Source organism: Lagenorhynchus albirostris, chromosome 6 (assembly GCF_949774975.1).
Source record: "Lagenorhynchus albirostris chromosome 6, mLagAlb1.1, whole genome shotgun sequence".
NCBI lineage: Eukaryota > Metazoa > Chordata > Mammalia > Artiodactyla > Delphinidae > Lagenorhynchus > Lagenorhynchus albirostris.
The window spans coordinates 59,669,762-59,684,874 of NC_083100.1; the positions used below are offsets into that span (position 1 = coordinate 59,669,762).

The 15,113-nt window shown below is 44.9% G+C and overlaps 1 protein-coding gene across 6 annotated transcripts in view; it reads right to left on the reverse strand.

The window, feature by feature from the left end:
• Positions 1 to 15,113, reverse strand: part of RAPGEF4 (Rap guanine nucleotide exchange factor 4) — a 238,044-nt gene that overhangs the window by 67,268 nt on the left and 155,663 nt on the right. For 5 of the 6 annotated variants that reach the window (XM_060152643.1, XM_060152644.1, XM_060152639.1 and 2 more), the window contains one exon: positions 13,805 to 13,988. In XM_060152643.1, the coding sequence (XP_060008626.1) occupies positions 13,805 to 13,988 (184 nt within the window). The remainder of the gene's footprint in view (positions 1 to 13,804; positions 13,989 to 15,113) is intronic. The other variant, XM_060152641.1, reaches the window with a different exon arrangement.

A 15,113-nucleotide genomic window follows, 5' to 3' on the forward strand; every position in this document is an offset into this window, starting at 1 on the left:
GTGTTCCATCATTACACTGTATTTTAAAGAGTGCTCCTTGATTAAATAAATTCAGGGAGTGTTGGTGTATTGAGCAGAGCACTGGGTTTAGCGTCTGAAGATCAGGTTTTAACCTTGGTGCAACCATTCACCAGCTGTGTGACATCAGAGGCTCAGTTTCATCTGTAAACTGGGGACAATATCTTTCTGAGAGTGATGTGAGAGCTAAAGGAAGTAGCAAATGGGAAGGTATCTGCATATTTATTTGAGTGAGCGAAAAAAAAAAACCCCAGCAAAGTGATATTCAAAACTTAAACCCTTGCATGAGAAAAACAAACTTACAAATTAAGTATGACTCTTGGTTCAGCAAATTACATCTAGAACTTAGTCAATTATTAGATAAGGACTTGGAGCTATCAAAACTGAATGGTAAATATTCTAAAAGAGTTGAGTTAGATAATTTTGCAACTATATTCCAGATCAAATGGGAGCTAACTGGAGGAAGAAAACTCTTTGCATCCCTTGGGCATTACCTTCTCAAGGACAGCTTTAACACAAACGAAAGAATACGATATCCTTCTCTTATAGAAACAACAGAGGGTATATTTCCTAATGCCTGCCTGTACTAAATCCATGACCCAGGGAGATGCCAGCCAGGTTCACCTCCTGCCAAGGATCACCACTTAAGGATACACGGTGCCCCAATCTAGTGGAATGCAGAAAGTAGGGGACCCACCGAAGGAAAAGCTATGGCCCCAGGGACTCTGAAGGAGCCAGGCCTTCTTAGCAAGGGGCCTAATCTACTACTTGACTTAGACATGGGGATTTTGAAACTAGGACCCTTGGAGATTTAAAAGTCAACTGAGTCACCTCAGTCCATCTACTACTATAGAGGCAGCTAATGTGAAGTCTCAAGGTGGGCGTAATAGGATTATGGCTCTTCAGCACAAGGGGCAGCCCTGCTGTTCCTGCTACTTGACATCAGCCGCAAATAGCACGGACCCTCCTAGAAGCTTGGCTAAAGGAGAAAAGGGTCGCCAAGTCTCATTCTCAACTCCATGGAGTGGGCTGTTATGGAGGGAGAAGAAAAACTCAGCCGGGAAAAGAAAGGGTTAGAATTTAGCTCTAAAATCTTGACAGATTCAGAGTTGGAATTTGGGGAGCAGATATCTATGAGTTTAGGAAGAGTTTTCACATAATATCAACATGAAATCCACACTGATCAAGGTTTACAGATTAAAAAAATAAATGCTGCCTTTAGGATCTATAAATCCCATTATATTAAAGATCACTGAATTTCATCCAAGAGTTAAAACAGATGATGATGAAATCAAATCTGTCAGACCCTCAATGCAGCATACTGAAAATCTGACAGTGTGTCAAGGCTGCCCTTTGAGCCACTTAATTAGTCTTAGGACCTGCACCAAAGTGTGGGAGAAGACAGGTAAAGATGGCAACTTTCAGGCTATTTTCGAAACCCACTCAACTTCCCACTGCCCCACACTACTGAGCACGGCCTGAAGCTCTCCTCCCCCAGGCCACTGCCCTCCTCGATCTCTCCCTGGTCTTCCAGACATTTCTTCTCAGTGTCCTTTATGAGCTGTTGTTTTTTTGTTCACCTCTTGAATTGTGCTGTGCCCCCCAGGCTCTGCCACCTTCAGCTCTGTTCTCACTTCGTTCTACCTTCTCTCCGTGGGAAAAGTCCCCAACATTCATCTATACGATGCTGAGACCTCAATCTTTATCTCCAAACAGATTTCTCTCTTGAGCTCCAACAGCTTCCTGGCCATCAATTCCCAGACAACCCACAAGTATCACAAGCTCAGTCTGTCCAGAAGTGCTCCCTCATCATCATACAAGGCTCTCTTAAAGCAGGTCTCAACTGACTTTCCTAGACTCATCTCTCTTTCCTCTCTTCACACCTTCCCTCATGGCTGTCTACGTTCTTTGCTCCAGGGATAACCAGACATCTCCCTGGTCCTCAGACACGTGAAGCTGTTTCTCGCCTCCAAGACTCTTCACGTGCTCCTCTCTTTGCCTGGGATTTTTAATTTTTTCCTGCTTCAAGCCCAGCTCAGATATCCTCTTGCCTAGATAAAACTGGTTCTCCAAAACTTATTCTTCCATGGCACATGATCCAACTGCCGTGGCAATTACAACATACTGTGAAGGATGTTATTTGCTTAAAAATCCGTGATTTTACACTGCTCTTCTCAAGAGAAGCAGCATCTGGTAGTGCAAAGGGTGCTAAGCTAAAAACAGAAACGGGATTTGAGGTCTAAAACAGGAACTTCCTAGGTGCCCAACTGGTCTAATGCCTTGTCCCTACATCTGTAAAGATAGGGATAATAAACCGGATTGTTGTAAAGATTAAACGAGTTAATATACACGAAGCGTTCATACATTGGAAATACGGTACACATGCAGGATGGCGTTATTAAGGGGGAGGGTGTTCAATCCATCTCATCAGATGAATGCATGCACAAGTTCTCACGACTCATGCGGAAGTCAAGGTCTGCCCAGGGGAGATGGCAGCAGTGCCAAGGACCAGTTCCTGTTCTGTGGCCTGAAGGAAACAGGGGCTTACGCTCTGTTATCCTTCCCACTGAAGGTCCATTAGGACAAGGTGCCCATGACACAGCTCACTTTAGGTACAGCACACATAAGTGTCATGGTAAGTAGTTAATTATTAATGGAGGGAGGAGACAGGATGAAAATGTTGGATCTCACCTGTTACTCCAAATCCCATTCAAAGATAGAAAAGACAGATTTTTCTGTAGGATTATACATTTGTTCATCCAGTTTTAAGAAGTTACCATTTTAGACCAGCTGAAGTTATTCAGTCTAACTAAGTCCAGATCAGTGGGAGCCTGGACAGAGATGACCATGAAAGGCCAAGCAGCACCTGTTGGGTAGGACCCTTTTTATGGTCAGAATTTTGTCTGCCATGCTAAAGGTCTGATAGGAAAGATATTTAAAAATCCAAAACAGCACTGAAAATAAGTAATGTCACCATGACAAACCATAACATAGCACTCTCCGTGGACATGAGAGTTTCAGGAATTCTTGGGTGACAGGAAGCAGATAGGGATAGAACAGCTGAGGTGTGTCTGGAGGCAGACACAGCTCTGGACTCACGGAAGAGACCATCACAGGAGGGAGATAGCACCGCTGATAAGACAAGGGCAGGAGAGGGTCCCAGGGCTCATCAAAATACTGCTCCACTCAGGACAGGGGGCTGCTGGGCCCCTCTCCCACTCTACGCGCCGAGCGGCAGCCTGCCCCAGGGTTCACTGCCAGGCTACAGCTCGAGACCTGCTCCAGAGGAGCCTGAGAAGGAAGCAGAGGCCTGGGCCCTCCCGCCAGACACAGAGGATGGAAAGCAGTGGCAGCTCTCCCAGGAGGGACTTCCCGGGAAGGGCTCTGTTCTGGGAGAGCCTCCTTCGTTTGGCAACTAGAGGGAAGACGGTAGTGGCTTCACCCTGCCTGCCCCCCTCACGCCTCTGATAAAGCAAGGCCTGTCCGGAAGCAGGGCCCCCACTGCCTTCACAGCGGTGGGAGTGTGGATGGCCAACCTGCAGAGACCCACGTGGAACTTATTCTACCCCTGGACCTCCATTCATCAATAACCAAAACGAAGAAATACAGACTTCCACGGGGCTTGCTGGATGCCCTGGAGAAACCCGGGACAGCCATTTGAAACAGAACGGAACAAAGCCTAGAAACAGTTCAGTCTGTGAGTCCTAAATAACATCCCGAATAAAAGGGAAAAAAGGAAAAAAACAAAACAAAAACGAGCCTGTGGTCTACAGTGGTCAGTGTCATCACAGGGCAGGCCACTGTCCCTGGGCGATCCACCCAGGTAGGAACCTACTTTTTGGTCCTGTCTACAGCACATGTTTTAACAAGGTGAGAGAAGTCAGGACTGCAGGGCGTGAAGAGACTCGCTTTAGAAAATGAGCATATTCACAGTTAACAAAGCGGCAAAAGCGTTCGGGAGAGGTGCGCCACGAGGTGTTTCCGTGGACGTGCTGTTAGGCCAGATGGAGCGAAAGTCGGTGTGGCCAGCCTGCGTCCACCGAATCAAATGGGAGCCCCTCCCCCACCCCATGGACTCTGTGGCCGCGGTGACAGAACAAGCCCAGCCAAGCCGGAGCCGCCCGCTCAGAGCCGCTGTGCCATCTAGTGTCTCAGAAGAGACTCACCTCTCTGCTCTGGAAACAGACGAAAGCTCTCTCCTCTCCATGTACCCCACCCCCCGGAAGAGCGTCCGACACCACATCTAACATGGAGCCTTCCCTACCACGATCACTGAACAAAAGCGGGCTCGTCGTGGCAAACAGTGGCATTAAGTACCTCTCATGCTTTGGTCTTTGTGGGGCGGACAGAGAAAAAACTGGAGAAGAGATCCTGCAGATCAGCCCCCAGCCTGTTCCAACAGTAATGAAAGGGGCCCAAGGACTGAAGGCAATTTGGCTTTCAAGAGTCAAGGGAACACTGTGCCCCGCGCGGGAGGAGGGAACTCCCAACGCACCTTCACAGAGGACATGCGAGGCTGGGGAAGTGAATTGACTCTCCCGGCTGCTCTGAGTGGCAGCCGGTGAATGTACCTGGTCTTTACTCGTCCTTCTCCAGATGTCACAGGGAGAGGTATTAGGCATCCCTGCTTCTTTACAAATCTGCGTGGTGCCACATTGATGTGGATGTGTTGGATCCTGCTGTGGAAAGGCCTAGTTTCTGCAGGGGATGCATTCCGGCAGCAATGCCTTAGTTACAGACAAGATAATAAACGGGGATGGAGGGAGAGGCATTTTATACATTAAAGGATGGGAGGACTCAGGTGATATTGGAAGCTGCTGGTAAATACAGTTTTATCAAGGAATTTATCAAGGTCAGAGACAGAGCAACTCAGTTACTGGAACGTGGATAAAATGAGGGATTCGTCCAGGCACGAAGCATGCACACTGGCATGGCCAGTGGTAACCTAGGCAGGTGAAAAGACCCAGTTCTTCGAGAACTGTCGCCTAGTAGACGTATTCCCTGGTGCATGGGGAAAATACCCAGAAAAGTCAATGTTATAAATATCTAAGCAAGACCTGATCACGCGTCAAAATAAAGGAAACGCTTTGTTATTTTTTTCTTGGGGGTGGAATGCTTTATTTTGGTGGCAACACTTCACCTCAACCCACCTGACTCTCCTGCTTTCAAGTCATTTCTCAAGTGTGGATCATTTCCCAACACTCTTCAGATCTTGAGATCTCACCTCACCCCCCTTCCCTTAAAGGAAAGTTTGGTGTGGTTTTCCACCCCCTTGTCTAAAAAACCAGCACAACATGTTTGTTTCTTTCTCTTTTCACCTCCCAGGACCCTTGCTTCCTAAGAGTTAGCAGTTAAGGGTTTGAGTCATTCCAGGAGCTTGGTGACTTGCCATTTAAGGTGTCCTGCCCAGCTCTGTCTGCTCGCTTCCCTGCCACACCACCACCCCTCACCTTACCTTTAACCCAGAAAAGGACATCTTAAGCTTATCAGATACAATTAGGCATTTTCTAGTTCTGATAGCAAAGCCTGTGCACACGGGGATTCTTCCCTTCTTCGTGAAGTTGGAAATGCATACAGTTTACAACTGCAGTTAAGGGTAAAAGCTTCATGAATATTTGAGAGAAATGAAGTCATCCCCAACAGGACATGGGGTAAGGGTTCTGTGATTCAGGGCCTCTGAGGGCTAAGTGTTTTGGGGACAGTGTGATTTGAGGTTTTTCATGTTTAGAAACCGAGTATGCCAGAAATTCTCCCAGCAGAAGTGTTTACTATAAGGGCACGATAGAAGTGTACCATTAAACCTTTTAAAAGGTACAACTATAAATATTTTCCTTTAAAACACTTAAGCAGCAACTTGAGAAAAACAAACAAATTTGGATAGAAGCAGATAGTATAGCAACCTGCCTCTGTATATAAGACATACATGTCAGATAGAAAATGCAAATGTTTTTTGAGCAGATGCTATGTGGATATATTATTTTTCCTTATAAAAATTAATTCTTCATGAATCAGGGACAGATAGATTATCCATATTTCTTTGGACTCCACTGCTTGTTCAGTAAAGCCACCAGAGAGGAAGAAGTTTAGGCAATCTATTAGAGAGGAAAGATTATTATCCATGAAAAAAGTGAATGAAACTGGATTTGGAGTAAGCAGACTTGGGCTCAGTTCCTGGTTCGGCCACATATACTACTGTGTGATGTTAAAGAAGACACTCGCCATCTACTAAGCTCAATTTCTCCATGTGTAAACTGTGGATAATAACATTAGTCCTACTCAGTTCATAGTTATTCTGAGGTTCAAAGAGGTGATATATGTGAGGTCACTATATAAAACGTATAGCGTGACTCATTTTTAGTTGTTAAGTTTTGTTTGTGATCCTGGCTAGTGTGTTGATATAATTTTTTTCTACAGTACATTTGTACCTCATCCAGGTCTATACAGTAATAACTTAATGAGATGAGACTACTCTGCAATAATTATTTTAGAATCAGATTTCCATGACATCTTCCCTCAGTAATGCTCAAAGAACAAAGCCAAGAGACCATTTTGAAGCCTTTTTGGCCTGGGATAGGTGGTAGACCATAGAACAGAACACAGGATCCAGAGTCAGAAAGACCTGGACCAAATCCTGAGTCCACGACTTTCAGGATGAACACAGGCAAGTGACTTAACCTAAGCCTCACTTTCCTAATCCGTAAAATACGGATAATATTAATAACTACCTCACGGTTCTGTTGAAAGAATTGAATTAGACAACTGTTGAACACAGTGCCTAGCACACGTGTGTTCAATAAATGTTGGCTGTGATTAAATACTATTGCATTTGTTTTTCCATTCACAGTCCCTTTGTGAAACTGGGAGAGAGTAAGCAGGTATTAAATTTATAGTTTAAGAGATCTGTAATCTGGAGATGTTGGGGGACTTACTGGTAACTTGGTAATACTAGAATCCGGGGCTCTTGTGCTTAATATTACTTTCCCTTTATTTAGCAGACTCTTAGGTCAAATGCATGTATCTCAAATGCTGTCATTAAATTCTTAAAATATAATTAACTGTAATCTCATAAAACTCAGTATCTGGCGTTCTATCTTTAGTCTCAGCCCCTCCAATCCATTCTCTACAGATAGCAGAGAAACCTACCTACCGCGAAGCTGGCCATGCCACATCTCCCTTTAAACCAGTCAACGGTGCCCCAAATGACTATAAAATAATATCCAAGGAACACAGAAGCAGACCTTCTTCAATCTGACCTCAGCCTAACTCTCCAGCCACGTTTACCAGCACTCCTGGTCTGGGCACTCCTTCGCTTCCCTGCTGGAACTTTCTTGACACCTTTCTAGCCACAACCCCACTCCTGCACCCCTGCCAGGCTAGGAATTCTTTCTTTGTTCTGGGAAGAAGAGCACTAGAATATTATTTTCTGCTGCCCTTAAGAAGAAAGGGCTTGAGAATCAACCTAAACATCCACCATGAGAAACTGAATGCACTGAGGAACATTCAGAGGATAGACTACTATGCACCTATTAAAAATACCACCTTTTAAAAATACTTAAGGTTAAAAGAGAATGCGTGACATATTATTAAGTGTAAAAAGTTAGGGACTGAAAAATAACCAGAGGGATAGGCACCGAAACGTTAATAATAATTATCTCTGGAAGATGTGATTGGCAGGTGTTATTTATTCTTCTTTGACTCTTTTCAGTAGTTTCCAAATTTTCTAAACGAGGAACAGATTGACTTTAACAGTAAAAAGTCATACAAATCTTGAGGCAATCCAATAATGATTCCTAAACTGTAAGCGGCAGCTACACCCATCTTTCTGTCTCCCAGATCTGAATCCTAATGGCAGCAATCCAATGGCTGGGTTCCCGGGCATGTAAACATGAGGCATAAGTGGTAAATTGCTTTCCTAGGGGAGAGGCAAATCTAAACTCAAGGAACAAACGGCCCACTTCCTGCAGTCATTTCTTCTGGTAAATTCCACAAGCTTACACTTAGGGCACAGAAATCTTTCCAGGAAAAACAAAGGCAAAGTTGGTCACGCAGTGAAAAAAAAGAATCACAATAAAATCTCTTTTTTTTTTTTTTTAAATTTCATAAAGATTAGGTCTTTCAGTCATGCTTCTCTTTTCATCTGATTTGCATCTGAGGATGGACTTCATAACTCTGAACATTCTCTTGGCATATCTCAACAGAAATCAAACCCCTAGGCACCACTCATTTTAGGCTTGCTAATCTGGGTTCCCCTGAGGAAACACATTTCCCCGTAACTATCAGGATTTCAAATTTCACACCCTCCAAAACAGCTTGGACAGGTAAAGACCCTACTAAAAAGCAGGCTCGGGCTTCCCTGGTGGTGCAGTGGTTGAGAGTCCGCCTGCCGATGCAGGGGACGTGGGTTCGTGCCCCCGTCCGGGAAGAGCCCACATGCCGTGGAGCGGCTGGGCCCGTGAGCCATGGCCACTGAGCCTGCGCGTCCGGAGCCTGTGCTCTGCAACGGGAGAGGCCACAACAGCGAGAGGCCCGCGTACCGCAAAAAAAAGAAAAAAAAAAAAAAAAAAAAAAAAGAGCCGGTTCTGCTAACGAAAACACATAGCCTCTCAAGTGCCCTCTAGAGCAAGTGTGTGGAACAGAGGGTGCAGGCTGTCTTAATGTAGCCAATTGACTGATAAACAACCCTCCTTCCCCCTTCTGGTATTTCCTCATATCACTTGATTATCTTAAATTGTTTCCTTTCAATCTTATGCCCCATAGGATATGTTAGAAAATATTACTTGATCACATGAAATAAATGAACTCAAGCTTATGAGTTTCTGACCCATTTGGAAGACTCCATAACCTACCAACAATTCTCTTATGTGTTTATATATATATATATTTTTTTAATTTCATTTTTCCCCCCCTTCTGCTCAGGCCCAACTGTCTTAAGCTTCTAGGCTTTTAGGGAATTTCAAAATTGCAGACAGACCTAGAATTAGATTTGGGAAATGGCATCTTCTTCATTTCCCTCCCGCCTTTAGGCTGGTTTCTGATAGATCATTCTAAACAGTGCAGCACTAGGTCTCACTTTACTTGGAAGGAGAAGTTGGGAGGCTTGTATGGCAAGGGCCTTCTTTGTCTCCTTGAAGTCTCTTTTTATCCAGCTGGCCTCAAGTTCATAACATCCTGCTTACCTGCTCATTCCACATCTCTTTGCCCATGGCCCCTCTCCAAAGTACCTGCTCAAAGGTAGCCAGAGTCCATGTTTCTGCTGGTAAGGGTCTCCACTGTATCTATTTGCTGTAGGGTAACCTCTTGTTTTTAGACTTTTAAACAAAGCAAAATCAAAACAATAAGCTCCAAGAGCTCATTTTAGGTCTGATAGCCCTGTCTGGAAGCTGCAGCAACAGCACCATCAAACTGTCACTGTTCCATAGCACTTGCCCCCAAATGCCATCCAGGTCTGCACCTGTAAAACCGGGATGGGCATTGTGAGCCACTCTGCCTGCCACCACATAAAAAGCTAATTTCGCATTCAGAATGTATGTTTTTTTTCAATACCAATAGCAACAAGAGTGTGCCAAAAAATTTCCCCCGAAGCTCTATTCTGTTTTTTAAACTATAGAACATTCTTTCATAGTCTGACAGTTAAAATGCCGCAGTTCATGTAATAAACAGAGAATTTTTCTAAGTAGCCTGTCAAAACAAGTGACACGTTTTTTTTTGCTAGTGAGTCTCAGATTCAGAACAATAGGAAGTACCTTTCAAAGCAACATCTTCATTATACAATCAAATTCTCCAAGTAATCTTCTCATCAAAGAATATTGTGTTATTTCTTTCTCAGTAATTATCAGAGTTCTGCAACCTCTCTGGGAGTGGTGACTATTATAAAATGCAGCTGTGCTGAGTTACTATACTGGGGGGTCTCGCCCTGGTCAATACGGAACCAATGCATCTCACGCCTCCATATTTCTTAATGACTTGGCAGTTTGGGCAGTAAAAAGTCAACATTTACAGAACCTGTGAACATGCCCTCAAGTTCCCAGGAGCAAAGTGTTCGGCTGCTCTCTTCAAGGACAGCAGTGATACCATCAATTCTTGATAATCTCAGCTTATTTTCTTTCCACTTAAGTAAAGTAGAAGTTCCAAAGGTTATTATCAGATCAAAAAAATGGTGTTTGTGTGTGTGTGTGTGTGTGTATAGTTTGAAAGTCTGTCTCATAGAATTAGATTCCTTCTTTTTCACTTTTCCATTTCTTAGGCGCTGTCATTCCAATAGAAAGGAAATCTAAGAGTACCAAGTCAAAAGAACTACCAGCCCAGTTCCAACATTTGAGGTTTCATAAAACCTGAAAAGATGGGAAGATCCCAAGGGCGCCCAAAATGATGTACCTCAGGATACGGGTGAAACCTGTACTTTAGCAGCCAGTGATAGGTTAAAAAAGTCCAAACTTTGGAATGTAATTTCCTCTGAAGAATCTTTGGGCTGCCAAGGATCATGCGATTCAATGCTGTATGGAAGAAAAGAGAAGCACAAGTACAGGCTCCTATTTCTAAGGGTAACTCATGAACCCAGCTCTTAGGCTCTTGGGAGGGTGAATCAAACAATTAGCACAAATATCCCTTGTGTGGTGCTTTGCACACAACCAGCACTCAATATATGTTTGTTGCATCTGAATCTAACTTGCGAGTGCCTATCCCATTGGATTAGAAACTCTCCAAAGGCATGAACCATTTTGCTACTTTTTAGAAACATCTTTGGTAGATGCTCAAAAATATTTGTGAATTGAATGGCATTTCTGTCTCCCTTGAAGCAAGGGAGAGCCGAGGGAACATCAGAGCTGGGGCTAAATGTTCATTTATTCATTCATTCACTAAGCAAAGGTTTACTGACGGTCAGCTTGGTGTAATGCACAGAGCTAGGGATACGGCCTTTTCTAATTTCCACAACAAGTTCAATTTCCCTCTCCATATTACATTCTATCAACATACACTACATTTTCCTCTGTAGCATGTAGTGCAGTGGTGATTAAATGATTACTTGCATAACTAGTTGTTTACGGTCTGTCTTCTGTCCCAGACAGAAAGCTCCAGGAAGGAGGTGCAACCCTCTAGTTCAATGCTGCAGCCTTTGCAACTAACATAGTATCTAGGACAAAATAGATGTTCAATAAATATTGGTTAAATGACTAAATGAATGAATGAATGAAGTAAAATGAGCTATGTCTTTGCCTTTAAGAAACTCGCAGTTTCCAATAATGTTTCTCAACAGGGGCATTCTTTTCAGGGCAGCTTGTTTTGGAGGGTTCTAGGTACCGGTGTGTGTTCAGCATTCCACATTTCCTGATGCCCCTAGGGGCTGTCCCCATCTGATCCAGAACCACTGTGTGATGTGGGCTTGAATGAAGATGACAGCAAGAAGAGCAAGAAGAGATGAAGCCAGCAAATGATGAGGTAAACGAAGGACAATAAGACACGGGGGTGTGGGGAAGAGAGAGGGGAAGCAGTCTGACAGGAAGGAGGACACGGTTTAGAGTGGGGGCCTTCATCAGAGTTCCCCAAGGCCTGGGGATTCTCCCGTTGCTCCCCAACCCCTGTGGTCCTTCAGGGCAGAGAAAACATAAATTCCTGGACAGTTTTCTTGACTACGACGCATGAAGGTCAGTGAAGCTCTGGGTTTTCTGTTTGATATTTTGGATTTTCCAGCAACAGTTTTGTTTGAAGAAAGCGTTTTGAGGTTAAAGGAGCTAAAACCCATGGCTCTGGAGTTAAGGATGACGACGCTAACTGGGTGGAGGGAAGGCCTCTGAAACACACGGCGCAGGACATTGAGACCCGAGAGGAAGTTGTGACAAAGGGGTCACGGTGTGACCAAAAAATGAGCTATGTTGAAGAGCCTTTTTGCAGCATGGAGTGAGGGCAAGGGAAAGGGGGGAATCCTGGGGAAAGGGAAGGAGGGTGCGGTGAGAGGCTGCTGTGAGTTGGTGTGCGGGGCCCACGCTGGGGAGCTGGTCTGAGGGACACCTCGCTCTTGGAAAGCGCCCAGGGGACAGCGAGACGGGCAAAGTATAAGGCTCTTGTCGAGCCCCGCTGACGAATGGAGGTCGGCCAAGCCAGTGACTCGGAGTCGACACCCACAGCTGGCGTGCACCGGTTGCCGGGTGGAGAGGGATTTCGTTTCCAGCAGAAAAACATAAGCTCTGTGTGCAGTGGTTTCAGATCCAGGGGCCAAGTCACCTCTCATTGAAAAGGTCTCCCTGAGGTTGGGACTGAGGCATATACCCTTCTTCATATGCCCTGTGGCAATTAGCTGAGTGCCCTGAACAGATGAGGGGCTCAATCCACTCTTTCTGGATTGATCAGATAAAACTCATCGGAGTCCTCAACTTTAGCTGATGGTCAGGTGGGTTTCCACTGAGCTGGAAGGGAGGGAACACCTCACTGGCTGACTGGAGGCCTTGAAGAGTTTAATGGAGAAGTGGTGTTCTCTTAAGAATGTGCCCTTAAGATAAAAACTCTAATTCGAAAAGATACATCCAGCCCTATGTGCATAGCAGCGCTATTCCCAATAGCCAAGACATGGAAACAACCTAAATGTCCATCAGCAGATAAATGGATAAAGAAGATGTGGTATATATATATATATATATACATACACACACACACACACACACACACACACACACAATGGAATATCACTCAGGTATAAAAAAGAATGAAATAATGCCATTTGCAGCAACATGGATGGACCTAGAATATATCATACTAAGTGAAGTAACTCAGAGAAAGACAAATATTACATGGTATCATTTATATGTGGAATCTAAAAAGTAATACAAGTGAATCTATATATAAAACAGAAAGACTCACAGACATAGAAAACAAACTTATGGTTACCAAAGGGGAAAGGGAGGGGGGAGGATAAATTAGGACTATGGGATTAATAGATACAAACTACTATACATAAAACAGATAAACAACAAGGATTTACTGTATAGCATAGGGAACTATATTCAATATCTCACAATAACCTACAGTGGAAAATACTCTGAAAAAAATATAAAACTGAATCACTTCGTTGTACACCAGGAACTAACACAATATTGTAAATCAACTATACTTCAATTAAAAAAAATAAAAAAAGAATGTGTCTTTAAGCTAAGGAGCAGAAGCCTCCGCATGGGGTGAAAGTACGTGCTGAATGAATGAAAGGAGGCATACAAGCACAGGTATGAGGTCTAATGGTTCTGACGACCTCTGTCCGATTGCATCAGGAAGAAAGGGGCTTCCACAGTCTGGCACAGAAGCAGAGCAGTTTGTTTGTCATGGACCAAAGGTCATTTAATACGTGTACCCAGTTTGGACACCCCGAGCCAACTGCGAAAAATCTCTCTAGCTTTAACTCGTGCAAAAGGGAAGTGGAACTATCTGGCTCAAACACAAGAGGCAGACATATCTGTCACTCCTTCAGCATCTCTCCTTTGGCCCTGGGGGAAGGAAGGCCACATCTTTTTTTTTGCGGTACGCGGGCCTCTCACTGCTGTGGCCTCTCCCGTTGCGGAGCACAGGCTCCGGACACGCAGGCTCAGCGGCCATGGCTCACGGGCCCAGCCGCTCCGCGGCATGTGCGATCTTCCCAGACCGGGGGACGAACCCGCGTCCCCTGCATCGGCAGGCGGACTCTCAACCACTGCGCCGCCAGGGAAGCCCGGCCACGTCTTTTGAAGTCGGCCTTGCTTTCCTCCGCCCAGGTGTGCACCTTTGCACGGGTGACCAGCAGGGGGAGCTGCACGGTCTCACTCACGGTTTGCGGAGGATCATCCTCATGTGGGCGTCGGGGCCCATCTGCGACAGCAGCAGCATGGTGTCTTGCAGCTCCTCGTCACACTCCTTTTTCTCCTCCTCTGTAGGCAGAGGGGCATCCTCATGCTCATCATCCAGAAATCGATAAAATAAATATTTATCTTGGAAATGATGCTCCTGGTCCACTAGGGGAAACACGGAGGCAAGCGTCAGCTGCTGCACCTCTGCCTCACGGGCCCGTTTACCAGAAACGGATGGACGGTGTCGGGCAAGAGAGGAAGTGGCAGCAAAGTGGTGAGACTCCTCACCCGTCTCCCTCGGCCTCACCCAGGCGGGTGCAGCTGTAGGATGCGACCTCCGGGCTGCAGTCATGCACCTCACAGCCCTCTCTGACCCGCCCATCTCCTGAGCTGCCCTGGGACTCTCGTATGAGAACCTGCCAGCTTTCCTGAGATGAGCACTCTGACCAGCAAGAATTGCCTTGGTGACATTTTCTAGCATGTGGGATATCCGTCCTAAACAGGAAAATAACCAGCTACCAGAACATGCTCTATAATGTTTGTTTGTTTGTTTCAAAGTACAGACTTAGCAAAAAACAGAAAACTGGACTTCGTCAGGATCAGAATTGATGTTTTTCTTTCTATGTGTACTGCTTATAAACACGTCTGTCTGCAGTTAAAAAATTAAATTGTCTGAACAAAGCTGACAGGACCAAGCATCTAGGTCATATACCAAACATCTAGGTCATATACTCCTAGGATATTATGGTAATTTCCTTCCAGTTCAAGTTTTAAAGAGTTTTTTTTTTTCTCTCTTATTCCCTTTAAACAAGAAGATTTAGATCTCAGTAGGACAAAGTCATAAACTTGGCTTAGAATCCCTCATCTCTGTGTCTTAAAGCTCTTAAGCCCCTTTTCAGGAGGGAGCATCAACCCTATCCAAAGACAAGGAGGAGTGGGAGGATCCTTGCTGCTCAAAATATGATCCCTGGAACTGCAGCATCAGCGTCGTCTGGGAGCTTTTGGAAATGCAGACTCTCTGGACCCATCCGGCCCTGCTGAATCAGAATCCGCATTTTAACAAGAGTTCCAGGTGATCTGTATACACAGTAAAGTCTGTGAAAACACTGGCAAGAGCATCATTAGATTCCCAGGTATTTAAAAATTAAAGGAATGATTTTAATAGTTTGTCAGTTTGGAAAAGTGATCTTTAAACAAATGGCATGAGGAGTTCAATCCCAGTTCCACTCCAGTCCTGAATAGCTACTCTGCTCAGTGAGAGCCCCTGTGGATATCAGGGGCTACGCCACA